This window comes from Protopterus annectens, chromosome 12.part0 (assembly GCF_019279795.1).
Source record: "Protopterus annectens isolate FY-2018-M chromosome 12.part0, PAN1.0, whole genome shotgun sequence".
Lineage (NCBI taxonomy): Eukaryota > Metazoa > Chordata > Ceratodontiformes > Protopteridae > Protopterus > Protopterus annectens.
In genome coordinates, this window is record NC_056746.1 from 527,079,278 (window position 1) to 527,095,202 (window position 15,925).

Genomic DNA, 15,925 nt, shown 5'->3' on the forward strand with positions numbered 1-15,925 from the left:
TTCTAGGCGCTCTAATAATAGTTGGAAAGGACCCCCCTGATGTCAAAGGAAACCTGTCCTAACACCCTAAAAGTAAAACTGTGCTGAGGGTGGTCATTAACATGTTTCGCCAAAGCATTTTCACACTTGTTTTTCCTAATACAGTATAAATGCTCATAGATTCTTTCATTAAAACCTCTGTCAGTCTTGCCCACATAAAACGCTGGGCAAGATTGGCAGCAAGCCAAATAAACAACCAATCAAGATTTACAGTTGAATCTACCAACAGTGGAGAAAGAAGACCCAGCAATTTTAAAGCTCGAACCAGTGGCAATATGCCTACACGTTACAACTCTCACATTTGAAAGTGCCCTCTATTCTAACACGAGTGTCCTTTTTTGTTTCTAATATCCGTTTGAGGTTGTCACCCCTCCTATATATAAACCAAGGCAAAGTACCAAACCTGGCTTGTAAGGCATCATCACACAAGAAAATACTCCAGTTCTTGACAACCACCTCCTTAATTAGATGACTCTCAGCACTGTAATTGGTGATGAAAGAGATAGAAGTGTCAACTTTCTTGCTGTCTAAAAAGACTTCAGGCATAACTGGAGATAGATGTTCTAGTGAACAACTTGTGAACGAACTGCTTTGTAAAATAGGTTTATAAACACCCCCATACCTTTTAGTCTGGACCTCAGTAACCAGGTCATGAATAAACTTGTCTGGGTAACCTCTGTGTAGAAACAATCCCTTAATAAACTCACATTCTTCTAAAAAGGATTCATCGTCCGTTACCATTCGAGCAGCACGCACAAGTTGCCCCTTGACTACCCCTCTTATCTGGTGCCCAGGATGGGCACTGGTGAAGTGTAACATGGTGTTAGAGTAGGAACTCTTCTGAAATATTTTAGCCGTAAAGCTACCAGCAGAAATGTCTTTATATAAATCTACATCCAGATAAGAAATTCTAAAATCAGACTCTACAAATGTGAAGTTCAAAAAAGACGTGCTGGAGTTGAGATAGTCCATGAAGGTTCTCACATCAGTAATTGAACCTTCCGTCAGTATAAAGATTTCATCCAAAAATCTGGTGTAAAAATCGATTTTGAACTGACCGTTGTAATTGCCAAGCACATATCTGTGTTCCCATTCAGCCATAACAATGTTGGCAAAACTGGCCCCTACTGGTGAGCCCATGGCTACACCAGTCTTCTGTAAATATATCTCTCCCCCAAATGTTACAAAGTTGTACCTCCTAAGATGTGTACAACCCCCCCATGAGGCTATTGGTTAACGCTAGGGGTTCAATCACTTACCTGATAGCCAAGTATGTGGACAACATATTGAAAAAATATGTTGAAAAATATGTTGAAAAGGAAACACACATTTGTAAAGATTCTTGGGCTTTTTTGAAAGCCATAGGTGCTTTAGAATTCAAGAGAGGTAATAGATTTTTGACCTCTATACGTCTATTCCTCATGCCACAGGGATAGACTGGGTCACTGACCGTTTATTGCATCACAATGCTAGCAGTGTAGAAATCAGATTGGTGCAGGAACTGTTAGATGTCATTTTGAGGTACAACGGTCAGTTCAAAATCAATTTTTACACCAGAATTTTGGATGAAATCTTTATACTGACAGAAGGTTCAATTAATGATGTGAGAACCTTCATGGACTATCTCAACTCAAGCCCAGTAACCACCTATGAACCTATGAGAGTGAGTTAGCATGAAATATACTGTAAGCATTTTTTTCTGTACTGTCTTCTGCCACCTTAATTGTTATACATGTATACTTAAGAGCACATACTTTGTTTTGCAGCAGTGAAGGAGTAATACATTAACATGATTAGATGTTAGAGAAAGCATGAGCACATCTCCTGAGAGTGTGTGTGTGTGTGTGTGTGTGGGGGGGGGGGGGCAATGTATATGTCATTCACTGTACAACTGTGACTGCATTTTTAGTATATGAATGTAATAACTTTTTCTCATTGTATTGTCCTTCTGAAGGTCCACATGTAGAAGAGGAGGAGGTGAGGCAGTGGTCACCTTGGGTTGTGCTAGCTGATGCCTCTTGTGTAGGGTTACCAGTCACCATCATGTCCTTCTCTCAGTAGGAGGATGATGATTCCCCTGCTGGAACTGATCTGGAGGGGTCAGTGGTGCCCACCATGGTCATGCCTAGAAGGGAGATAAAGATTCTTCTTCTGAAACTGAATGGGGGGGGGTGTCTGCCTAGGTCTCCCAGCATCATTTGTATATTTTGGTTGCTGTTGATGTGGAACAGCAACTGGATGCTTATCTTAGCCATATGGAGCAAAATCTGGTGTGCCTTGTGAAGTCACATGATTTGCAGGCCCTGCCTACTCGGCCACCATGGAAGCAACCTGTCCGTAACAATGGCCACCCTATTAAGTGATTGATGAGTTTGTTCCTGTTGGGGCCAGCCTGACATGTAACCATGCCAAGAAGCTATTCTATACCCATTGTGGTGTTTTCTTTCTCCCTTATGTAATTTTCCCTACTCTTTGTTCATTAACTAACCCTCATCATCATCACATGTCCACCCTTTCATTGTATGTGTCCATCCACTGTACTCCCCATCCTTTGTGCAGATACCACTTCTATATGTCTGAGTCTGTGTTTGTCCCTGTTACCTGCTCTTCTTCCTCCATTCCATTCACAGTCATGCCTCACTACATTCTTTTCCCTTCTTTTTTAAAGCTTTCAAAAGAGTTTCTTTCCCTAAATATATATATATATATATATATATATATATATATATATATATATATATACATATATGTGTGTGTTTATATATATATATATATATATATATATATATATATATATATATAGATATATATATATATATATATATATATATATATATATATATATATATATATATATATATATATATATATATATATATATATATATATATATATATATACATATATATATATATATATATATACCGTGAAAAACATTTCAAAAGCAAACTTCACTTTACTTAAGAGGTGGAAAGTTTCAAAGCTCCCATGTTAAAAGATAACGCTGTCCAAGCTGCAAAATCCTTTACTAATGCATTCTACGGGCACCTACAAGACTGCATGGATTGTGCTATCCCAAGCAAAACCAAGACTCACTCCTCCAAGAAAAGGAAACCAGTCTGGTGGACCCCTGCCATAAACAAGCTATACAATAGAAGGAGAAAACTAGTACATAAAAGAGTAAAATCCCAAGAAGGGAAGACATAACTGATCAGTATCAGCAAGAAACTACGATCTCTCATAAAATTGTCCAAGGCGAGCTTCGAAAGAAAAATTGCCAAGGACTCCAAAGATAACCACAAGGCATTCTTTAGTTATGTCAAGAATCTAAGTGGCAAAGCTCAGATCTGCTCGGAGTTAATGCAGAATGGCACAAAATACACTGAACCAACCGATATTGCCAACATCCTGGCAGACAGGTTCAGTGCAACCTTCACCCCCCTCTCACCCCCAAAAGGGCCCATAATCATACCAGAAGAATGTAGAGCCCCTGAAATGACAGACACTCAGGTTAAAACAGCCCTCTCCAAAGCCAAAAACACAGCATCAATGGGACCAGACAGTGTCCCAGGCTGCATCCTACATGAGCTCAAAGACGAACTAATCCCTCACCTAAACACACTGTTCAAACTCAGCCTCTCCACAGGCTACATACTCATAGAGTGGTGCACAGCAATGGTTATTCCACTCCACAAAGGTGGTGCCACAACAGACCCTGGGAACTATTGCCCTATAAGCCTGACTAGCTTGGTCTGTAAGGCTATGGAAGACATCATCATGGAATTCATTAATAGAGACATTGGGAACCTCTAAACACTGGACCCTACCCAATTCAGCTTTGTTATGGGCAGATCATGCCTCCTAAACCTGGTGGACTTCTTTGAGATGGTTACCAAGGCTATAGAGGAGGGAAAGGTGGTACACACAGCATACAGAGACCTCGCAAAGACCTTAGACACCATTCCCCATTCTGGTATTATAGACAAGCTCAGCAGCCTGAACATAAACCCCTGTGTCACAAGATGGGTTGCCAATTGGCTCATGGACAGAACCCACATGGTGAGAGTTGCGGGAGCTAGGTCTGACTCTAAACTGGTTACAAGTGGAGCTCCCCAGGGTTCAGTCCTAGGACCCCTCCTGTTCAGCATATACTTCTCAGAGGTACAGGCAAGCACAGGAGGACTATGGCTGACCAAGTTCGTAGACGACTGCAAACTAGGAGCTATAATTGACTCTCCGGCTGACAGAGACATCCTCCAAAAGGGTCTTACTGAGACGGATACCTGGTGTCAAAATCATGGCCTCAAGCTAAATGCCAAAAAGTGCACAGTCATCCCCTTTGGAAAAAACAAAGTACACACAAACTACCACATAGGTGGTAACCCCCTAAATACAGAAAACGTAATATGGGATCTGGGGACCCAAGTAGTTAGTAATCTCTCCTTTGATAATCACATTGCCAAAGTGGTTAGAAAATCCTTCTATGTGGCCCACCTAATCACAAAAGGGTTTGCATCCAGATCAAAAGAGGTCATTGTGCCCCTCTACTCATCACTCATCAGACCCATCATAGAGTACAACGCCCCATTTGGGATGTACCTTACAAGACACCTGCAACAGCTGGAAAGACCACAGAAGTACCTCACCAAGAGGATCACTGGCCTCAAAGAGATGCCCTATGCAGCTCGACTGAAGAAACTCCAGCTGTACTCGGTTGCATACCACCTACTCAGAGGTGATCTCTGCCTGACATACTAGGCCATGTCCAACCCAGAATTCATGGACATGCTCCACCTAAAGAAAACCTTATCCCATCGAGCCACACGCTCTAGGGATCTAAACCTCACCACAACAATATATAGGACGTGCTGGCGGGATAGATTCCTGTCCCAGAGACTTCCCATGCTTTGGAACAAGATTCCAATCTACATTAGGCAGAGCTACTTGCTAACAGTCTTCAAGAGAAACCTTGACGAGTGGATAGGAAACAGAAGGTTTACCCCGGGGATCACTTCAGTGGCTCTGCTGAACAGAGGCACAGGGAACTAATTTAAGGGGGCGGCGAAAGCCAGCACATTCTGGCTAGGCTTATAAATGCCTTTGGGCAGATAGCCTAGTACCTACCTATGAACCTACATATACACACACACACACACACACACACACACACACACACACACACACACACACACATATATTTCCTTTCTCACACTTTCCTTATCCTGTGGTTACCCCTGTTTCTTTCCCACTGTTTGCTGTTCTTCCCTTTTCTGCTTTTCTATTACCCCGTTTCCACAATGAGTAAGGTTGGCACTTTGCTGTGCACACTGACAATTATCTATTTGTTGACCATTATGCTGCCCTTCTTATACCAGATGAACAGGGGATGTAGCTGTGCAATGCTATATTGCATCTGTGAGCACCCAGTAGCTCGTCTGCACTAGTAGACCTTCACTGTGTCATCCACAACATCAGTTATATACTCTACTGCAGCAGTGATCCTGCCGCAGAATAGTGCCATTACTCCCAGTATTACTACTACATCTCTCTTTACTTATGTGGTGCTTTACCTGACCGGCTGGCACTGTTCGATGCCTAATACATGTCTAATTAGCTCTATGGTAATTAATGTAGAAACTTTACTAAAGAGCAGTGCTTGTATATGACTCACAGTTAGGTATTTGTTATTAATGTGTTGCTTTTCTCTCCACATTCTCTCTGTAAAAGGACTTTGTCTAGTAACAGTTAATCCAATTCCAAAACTGTAATGAATAAATAAATAAATTAATGGAATAGGTATATTAAATATAACTAACAGTTAATAGGTATACTAACAATTTCTTAACAGTAGCTTTTAACTGGATAGCTAATAATGTAAGAAGCAAAAAAGCATAATGACTGCAGGTTAGAAACTACCTTCCTTCCCAGGAATGGATAACAGTGTACAGGCAAAGAGACAGAGACATGAGATTGTTAAATGAAAGACCAGCTCTAATTGTATTTTCAGTTGAGTTTAGAACAAAAGTTGCTGTTAAAAAGGGGATAATTAATAGAGCAGTTTAAAATATCGCATGATAACTATAAGAACCAATCAGGGGAGGTTAGAAAAGGCTGGGAAAAGCTAATGGAAAAGCGATATACAAGGGGACAATGAGGGGACACCTGTACAGTTCCCAAGTATGCAGCACAGTCCAGAAGGTTTAGGATTTTTGCTTAGAACTGTTTGCATAGGCAATGTAGTACTCTAAGCAGATTTCAGAGAATTTTCCTTGGGTAGATAGCAAATGCAGGAGGTGGAATGGAAAGTAAGAGGTAATTAGGAAAATGTTTTGGGGGATGTAACAAATTGGTACATTTTAAAAATGTCCTACAGAACACTTTACTAGAAATGTTGTGGTGGGCAAGTTGTTGTAAATAAGGAAATGATTCTTTTGAGCTGGGACTGGCTCTTAATTGCCCAGACACAGTAAAGCCTTACCAAGTGTAATGCAAGTAGTATTTGAAGTACTGACTACTGTAAATGAGATAAAAGTAATGGAAGTGGGTCTTAAGAAAATGGAAAGAAACAATTTCATGAAATAAATTTAATTAATGGGTACAATACATGTAGAATAGTGTTCAGGAGGAACAGTGAAATTTAAGGAAAGGCAAGATTTAACAAATTTCTATAAGGAGTGAATAGGATTTATTAAAATGTATACGACATTAAAATAACAAATAATGCTATTATGGGTCATTTTCTTTTCTATTAATGTGTAGTACCCATGTCAAAATACTAGATTTAATAAAGATGTTAAAAAATAACTTTAGTGGTTCACTTCTCTTGCACTCTTTTCGTGTCATGAACGCAGCTGGAAGCGGGACAGACCCCTTGAGTTATGGAACATGCTACTTTTATAATCTACACACCATGGCAATACCCATGTGTGCTTATCCATAGACCTCAACCTTCGCTCTCCAAAATGAGGAACACTAGCTCTCATAATGTGTAGAACAAATGGAAAAATGTAGAACACATACTAAGGGTTCACTATTTTCAACTGGCAAGGTCATAGGCTGGTTAAAATATGATGTTTTACTTATGAAAATATATTTTGATGAATTAGTATGATTCATTTCTATTTACCATGAATATCTGTTACAAAATTCCTAACACCGAATGTGTAACAGACCTTTCAATGTGGAACTTCGAGGAACATGAACTTTTTAATACACCAAATGAGATACGTTCCTCGTAATGATGTACACTTGAGAAGTATCTGCGTTCCACACATGAACAGGACCTACGTTTCCCCATACCTGGTCTTTCTCATTGTTTTGCATCGTGTTGCTAAGTACACACGGGCCAGGTAGCTCGAGACTGACAATTATGGCTTGCTTCTTCCATATATCAAGCCACTTTCAAATCCTCAAAGAAAATATATTGAAAGGAACTCAACGAGTAATGGGTGAGTCAATGACGTCAGAACATTTGTATTTATTGTACTCATAGCTAAGTGTCGTGATGGGTAAATATAACACATTTAGACTTCTCCCCACACTCTAGTACCACTAGCTGTGTGACAGTTAGGACTGGACAGCTTATTCTTTTGAGTCGCTTCCTTGAGACTACAGCCTCCCACAACACATCTGCGGTTAGTACGCACTTCACAGCAGTCCTCATAGCTCACTTAGTAAAGGCTCTGTAATTTTATTTTACAACTGCAGCTACTTTAAAATTAATATGTACATGTTTTGTTATCTATATTTTGCATTTCATGCCACAGTCATCATTAACATACTTTCAATGAGTCGTGCCGGTGCTCTTGCTTAGTCACATACAAAAAAAATCACAGCTTTTATAGGTTGGCTGCACGTCGGAAAATAGCTGTTTTCCCTGTTTTCTTTACATACAATGCATGCAGACTGTCAGTTACGTATTAATGTCCATTCCTTAACAACAAAATAACAGTATAATTTCCACAACAACTCCGTAATGCACTCTACTTTGCGTCCGTTGCCCTTGCCTGCAGTTACGTCATGAGCTGCCCTGCCGTGTGCCCTCCCACGTGACGGTGGGTGGTGACGCGGAGAAAAGATGCTGGGAGCAAAGGCAGGCTGGTCCCGTTCTCCGTCCGTTGTCAAGTTGTAAACGTGAACAGAAGGTGCGGAAGGGTTATCTCGGCTAGCTGCGGGTGTCGGAGGGGCTCGACGTGAGCTCCTAGTCTGGGGGCGGGGTGGGAGGGTTAGCGTCCCGTTCCTGAGGGTTGTTGCCACTGCCGCCGGGACTGACAGCAGCCTGCAAAAATGGATGACGACAGCTATGGTAAGGGACTGAAGGGGCAGTTATTACCTGCAGCATGTTAAAATTACGTGGGTTTTGACTTGCATGCAGTGTACCATAAATATTTGTTTACATAAAAGTTGCTATGTGTTTTAATTACATGTGAGACGTGGACCTTGTGCGTGTGCAGTAACTGCAGATGCACTTGCGATGGTCTGCCTGCTATAAGAGCTTCGTGAAGGCGGTTCTCACTTTGAATTCTGTTTTCATACTTTTGGCAGACTGTGGTGTTTTCTTTGTGCAGCGGACATTTCAAATACTTTTCTGTGTTCTTTACGTATTAAATTACGAAATGTTCTTGTTGCGGGGAAAGACGCATTCCGTTCATTTAATGAAGGTGTTGCGTTGCTATACAGATCTCTCTATTTATATTTTCGTATTCATACACATATGTTCTTGTCATTACTGAATAACTGTAAAACATATGGATATATGATTAAGTTCTCGTAGTTGCTTATGATGTTAGGAAGGCGTGCACGAGTGTGTACTCCTACATTCTGGCCATTACGGGATAACTTTAAAACGCATCGAGTATGCAGACTATTTCTTTTGTAAATTTTCCAGGTTTAAGTTTAATAGAAGGGGGGATCGGGATTCTTGCTGCTAGGCTTGTTTCTTTTCTGCAGGCAAAAACGTTTTGCAAGTTGTACTGATCTGTCACGGTGGTTTTCTTGAAATGGTTTTGAGATAAGTTAGATGTATAACTTGTCGAAATGATTAAAAATGAAACAAAGTTTATCTGTTTTTAAAAAATGCAGCACATCAGAATGGTTATATATTTTTGTGTGTTACATATTTCACAAGTTTGCATTATTTCTGTTTTTGCAGCAGAGAGTGGTTGACGTAGCTGTCTGTTGCACTACTCCGTGTTAGAATATATTTTGTTAGGTGATGCCCACGCGGTGTTTTAGGTTGATACCTGGATAGTTGGAAAAATTGGATGAAATACACGGAAGGGGATACACCTATGGAACAGATGCATGGTTCCATTCTTTATCCTTTTTACGAAAGCTTAGTACAGACGCACCAGTACCTGTATTGTTTTGCCACACTTTCTGCCTTCAACTTAATATTTTATTAATGTTTTACAACCTTTTACTACTGACCTAAGCTGGGTATACGTGCAGCTATTAAATATGAGAATGATTATTTATTTTTTTGATTTTTAGAAAATTACAGAGCCCTCCATTGTTAAGTGCCTCATATACGAGTTACATTTTAGCTTTTGTTACAGTGCATTTTGAGTAGTCATAATAAGATGACCCTGAGTTAATCATTGGATACTTTAGCCGTTATTTTAACTTTATAAGCCATCATTACTTATGTGCTCTTCCTGTTTTCTGACTAATTTTACACGCTTAGGTGGACTTTGAGACAAGTAATATTAGAATTGCATTTGTTTTTGGTTGAGTGGAAATTAAGTATTAAAGTTTTTCCCACTGTATGTGTGTAACCATGATCATAAAACTCGTCCACCTGTGCCTGCAGGGTTCGCTGTAATTTTTTTTTAGTTAATATTGACATTTTTTAACGTTTCATCTGTCAACAGACTATAGGAATTGAGGGAGAATACACAGAATACATATTGCTGTTAGTGTTTCTGATAAAACAAAACTTTTAATGGCGTGAGTAAGCATTTGGCTTGTTTGCCACTGTAAATTTTATCTGGTTATTCATTTCTCGTGTAAAAAAGTCATTAAGGAACAGCTGCGTTCTTGACTACTTCCCTAAAATTTTATTTAGATGCAGTTCATTTTACATTACATTAGGAGTGGCATAACTCCTGCATATTCTTTGTTTTACAAAGGCTGTATGCAGTTAAATAAAATATTTGATCTGGTGAGTTAAACTGTTTCTTTCACCCTAATTGCTGCTACAGTACCATGGTAATTATTGTTATGGGGGTATATTGTGAAGTTTTAATGAAGGATTATGATATCCGCTATTAAGTAAGCTGTCAAGGTGGATTTGTGATGGAATAATATTTGTGAATTCATTAAGATGTACATAGTATCACAATGCAGAGTATGTAGAATATGAATGGAGCTTTGTGTTCCTTTTAGATGTTTTCTTTTCACTGTCTGTATAAATCTCACTAATGCTATGCTGAATTGAAGTTCAGTTTAATGCAGTGTTAACATTTTTACTGATCACCTGAATGGCAGATCCTTATGGGCACAAATTAAAATAGTATTTGTGTATCAGACTTGCTACAGTGCATCTATCACTTTGGCTACTGAAACAGTGTTTTGTGAAATAGTCAGAAGAACTGCGTAATTATGTTAGTATTTGTTGATTATCAAGAACCAGCCTGAACACTGCCGAATAATCTTTTAAGACCATGTTTTCACGGCTTCTGGCCATATGCCTCTTGTTATTGGCTTGTTCATATGCATGTCCAATAATGGCTTCTGAGGTGAAAGATATGGTTGGTACTGATTTTTTTTTGTAAAATTTTGTAATATCATGGAATTGTAATCTATCAGACAGGGTTACATAGGCCTCCAGTTTCTTGAAAAATCTGATCATAGTTTTGTGTTCGAGGGATTGTTTCTTTTATACCAAACCACCATAAACCACATTGTTTGTTGTACTGCGGTAGTTGTAAAATATGAAGGACAGTGGCTGTTTTTTGCTGCATGGTGCAATTCAAAGAGCATATTTATTTGCAAGTTAACCCTCGAGCGATTGTCTATATGATTTTTTTTGTTAGCTTCTGTAGAAGAGAGTATGCATTCTTAAATGGCAAACAGTTGAATGGTGTTTTTTATTGAAATAGCTGGTAAGTCTGAAACAAGAACTTGCCATAATTAAAACATAGTAAATAAAGTGTGCAACAAAGGAGACCTGTTTTGAGTGGAAGTAAGTTGTAAATGTCAAAGTAGACACTTAATTGGGGAATGTGTGGCATGAATCCAAATGATTGGAAATATAAAGCCTAGGATACTTAATAGTTCATTTGTATGACTTTGTAAGTACCCCCACAGGTCTGCCAAGATTTAGGGAAAGACACATCTGTCATTTACCTGAACACACCTACCATTGTTTTATACATGTGATAGTGAAAAAGTTGTATAGTTAAAATACATATGCTTGTTGTTTCCTTGAGGGGGGGTGCTTTGCATTTCCACAGACTGAAAGCTTTAATATCATTTCGGAAAACCACCATAAATCACTGCGTTCAGCTGAGTGTTTTTTCTTGTAAATATTGGAGCGGATATTAATTCAGGAGTTAGTACAGTTTTATAGAATCTACTTTATTAAAAATGTGAGTTCTGAGATGTTTCCCTTTTGTGAGGTAGTTTAACTGGTAGTTGGTAGTAAAGACTTTCCCAACTTGATGTTGCCCATTTTTCCATAAAAGCAGATGCATTGCATAGAGTGATACATCACAAAGCAAATTCAGCAAGATGCTGATGTTAAGTTGTCATTGCCAAAACATGACCGACAAAGAAGCTAGTGTCCTTTACAAAGATAGATGGAAATAGTTAATGGGTTAATAGAAGTATTATGAGTGTGTTGCTGATTAATGTCTTTGTAGGCCATGGTAGCATTTCTTTATTTTATAAATTTTGTGTCCATTGGGCTTACTTGGTTAACAAGTGTCCAAGTGTTCCTTTTTCAGGGGGGGGGGGTCCATGAGTACTCTTCTTAACGAGTTGCATAGTAGGAAAATGGAGGTGGATGGAAATGGACACTGTTCTTTGGGTATAAGAAGCAGCTTATTAACAAGTCAGAGCTTTAACCCTGTACTTCATGATGCTCTGCCCTGATTGTATGCACATAAAGTTTTATGGGAGAGAGAACAAACCATTTTAAACATTTGTGATTAATTCCTGCAGTTATCGTTTACTCCAACATTATATAAATTGCTCAAGTCCTGCTTTATTTTAAATCTGTCTGAACATTATTCTTCATTTATTCTTATTAATTCCATTATTTGTATGTAATTTGCTTTTTCCCTTTCTAAAGATCCTACCTCTAATTCTTTTATCTCCTTTATGATATTCAGTACTTTAGTGGTTGGTTTAGATGTTGATTTCCTTTTTCTAGTAATTTCTTTTTTTGATGGCCAGTAGCATTAAATTTAGCGAGACTTGACAATGTTTAGGCAATTCAGATGCCATATCTCAACTGAAAAGAATAATTTCCTTAGTTACAGTCATTTGCTTGCCCAGCATTTCTGAGAAAACGGATTTTAAAAATTCCCTGCAGACTACTAACTTGTTACATTTCCAAAAAAGCATTTCTCCATTTACATTTTACTTTCCCATAACACTTCCAGCAATTGCTGTCTACCACAGGAAAAAATTCTTTGAAGTCTGCATGGGATATAAAAATTCCTGTGCAACCAGTTCTGTGCAGAAATGCTAACCCTTCTGGACGTTGCATACTTCGGAGCTTTACAGATATCTGTCTATGGGAGCTACACATTATCTTTCCATTCTTTCTTGTTATATTGCCTTCCCATTCTTAGGTTCATAGCCTAGTACCAACCTATGATATATTGCCTTCCCATTCTTAGGTTCATAGGCTAGTACCAGCCTATGAACCTATCGGCCCTAGGTCCTATACAAGCCTAGCCACAGCAATTCCCTGGCTATTTCTTCCCACACTATTTACTTCCCACACTATTTACTTCCCTGGACCCCTGTCTAGCAGGGGGACTGACGTGATCCCTGGGGTGAATTTTCTTTCTCCCATCCAATCGTCAAGGTTCCTTTTGAAGAGGGCCAAAGAGGCACTCTGCTTGACATGTATGGGCAATCTGTTCCTGAGTCTGGGTCAGTCTTTACTAACCTCTGCTGATTTGAGTCTTGTAATTATCATGCAGTGCCTTATTTGCCCTACTACTTATTCATTTTTCAACAGCAACTTCTATTCTAGACTCAAAACTTAACCGAACTTGGTCTTTCACTTAGCACTCACCTGTCTGTTTTTGCTTCCCTATACATTCTGAATCCCTGGAACAGAAGGCGGTCTGTAACCTGAAGTCCACACTTCTGCTTGGCTTCATCCAATCTGTTGCTTTTCCCTCCATAGTTATTTGCTCCCAATACCTTGGTTCCTTTCCTGATTTTCTCTAATAAATTTCAGTTACCTCTTTCATAATTTCTATACCCTTACTTGCAGTTTCTCCTTTGTCCATTCATGCGTTGGTTTAGTTCTTGCAGTACTTTACTTTTCTGCTACTTTAACAAATATATAAAATATTATATTCTCTTTAAGGGCCTGCATCCAAAATTACACTCTTTCCTTTATTTCTTTATTTCCCCCCCCCGATTTCATCATCATGCCTTTCTACTTTGATTTTTAGCCTTCTTATTGTGTTTATAGATATGCGTCTTACCTTCATATCTCTAAAGTTTCCCTTCATATCCTGGAGTCACAAGCCACCTTTTTCTGTGAGGACAAATGCCTTATCCCACTTCAGTCCCAAATAAATTCCTTTAACTCTTTTTTTTTATTAATTATGGTCCACAAGTACTTCTGTGATAATAAAAATATGTCTGATGTGTGTGTAAAACTAAACAGACTAGAAACATTTTCATTGTTTGTCTCTTACTATCCATATTCTTGTTCAGGAGCTTCCAGTGTCTCGTTCTTTTGTATTTTCTTTTTAGCCTCTTCTCACATATCCTTAGTTGTCATAGCAGAATCCTTTTTGACCCATATACCTAAAAACCTCATATTTTCATGTCCCCATAGATATGAGTATTGCTGACCCTATTCATGTGTGGGTACATACTTTAAGCTACAACTTCAGTTTTGTCTTCATTAATTTTATATCTAGAAAAGAAATGAAACTGTCTCTAAATATTCTATTACATTCAAATGGTCTTTTCAGGGTTTATCAAGTACAAAGTAATTTAATCTGTGAAAAAGGTAACTTCTTTATTACCACATTCATTCTATCTTTGAATTTGTGAGTCCCTTGTTTTCTTTGCCAATTGCTATAAATATAACCTGCCTGGTTCCACTGTTCAGACACAGATTGTCAGAGAGGATTCCCCCCACCTTAATCCTTGCATCGGACCCTTCATTTATCCTCTTAATGTACCCTGTTATTTTTTCAGAGCACACACATGCTGCAGTTACTCTACTGCCCAACTGTTCTGAATGCCTTCTCTAAATCAAGACCTACAGACAGTAGCAGAATTTTTTTACTTTCTGCTTCCCTCTCTGGGTCATCATTGGTCTGTTAATGTTGTCACACATTGCCTTCCTTCCACAAAACCAGATTGATCCTATTTATCAATTTTGGTAGCACATTTGCATTCTGTTAACTACTATAGACCTAAACATTTTATAATCGGGGTTTAAAATTGAAATTTGTCTAAATAACCAAATCTGATTTATCTTTTCCCTCTTTGGATAATACAGCCATCACAGCTTTCTACCTTGATGATGGTAGTGTTCCTTCTTTTAAAACATTTTTAAACAAAAATTTCTAGATGGTCATCACTTTCTGGCTCCTAAACTTCCACAAGAATGCCATGTGTTCTTGGGGACTTCCTTGTTGACTGATGTTGATCAGTCATTTATATTGCAATTTTTATCTCGTCCCCTTCTATTTTAGTTATTAATTCGTAAGCCCCCATCTTCCTCTAACCTTGGCATAGTTAGGTCTTCCATAAATAATTCCATTTGTCTTTTTATGATGTCCAAATTCCTCTGCTTTTATACATTTTTTTGATTAGAATTTCCTAAATATCTGTAATATCTCTATAGGATCTCTGGTTAGTTTCCTTGTCATATGCTCCCCAACTTTGGCAATAACCCTTTCTGTTTTCTGTTGCCCAAGTTGTTGTGCTAAAAGTTTTGTGCTCTGGGATTGACAAATTAAGTATTTTGATAATGGTGATCTTTTTTTAAACACATGAATATTATCTAGATATTCTCTTTTTTTTCCCCCCAGTTTAGAAGTGCCTTCTCTTCTTATGCAAGATTTCCTTTCTGCAATATTTAACCTTTGACAATGCCTCTACAAAAAGTAATGTTGTGTTTTTCCATATCTATTTCTTTCTTATTTATACCAAATTTAAACTTCGTTTTCATTTTATTCCACTCTCTAGTTCTCCTTTCTATCTTTCATAATAACTCTAAAATCATTTACACTATCCATTCCTTAATTTCCTCTCTTTTTATAAAATAAGTAGGAAAACACCAGTGTTTCATTTTTGCTTCTTTACATCATATCTTTGTTTTAGCCTTTATTGGTACATGGTCTGAAACCGTTATCAGATGAGTTTCAAAGTTTTCAATTAAAATATGATTTATTTCCAGTTTAGCACAGTTGTTGTGCCTTGGTGAATAATACATAAATTCTGTCTGAGTCCCTAGTTGATTCATATCTTCAATTCCAAATATTTTCACATATTTTTCCCTACTAGGTCATTCTGAAACACCCTCCCAATCAGGTTCCAGTCCTCACTCATAAATAGATTTCCCTGCTGAAAGCTAATTATTTCTCCCAAAATTCTCTAAGCTCCATAGTAGTAGTTTTAGGTAGAATATAAATAAATGTTGGTGTAATCCTCTTTTCCCGGCAGTAACCTGTTA

The 15,925-nt window shown here is 38.3% G+C and overlaps 1 protein-coding gene across 1 annotated transcript in view; it reads left to right on the forward strand.

The window, feature by feature from the left end:
- Window positions 1–7,468: 7,468 nt before the first annotated feature.
- Window positions 7,469–15,925, forward strand: part of CYTH3 (cytohesin 3) — a 934,108-nt gene continuing 925,651 nt past the window's right edge. The window contains exon 1 of the mRNA XM_044089667.1: window positions 7,469–7,487. Coding sequence (XP_043945602.1) covers window positions 7,484–7,487 — 4 coding nt within the window. The 5' untranslated portion in view covers window positions 7,469–7,483. The remainder of the gene's footprint in view (window positions 7,488–15,925) is intronic.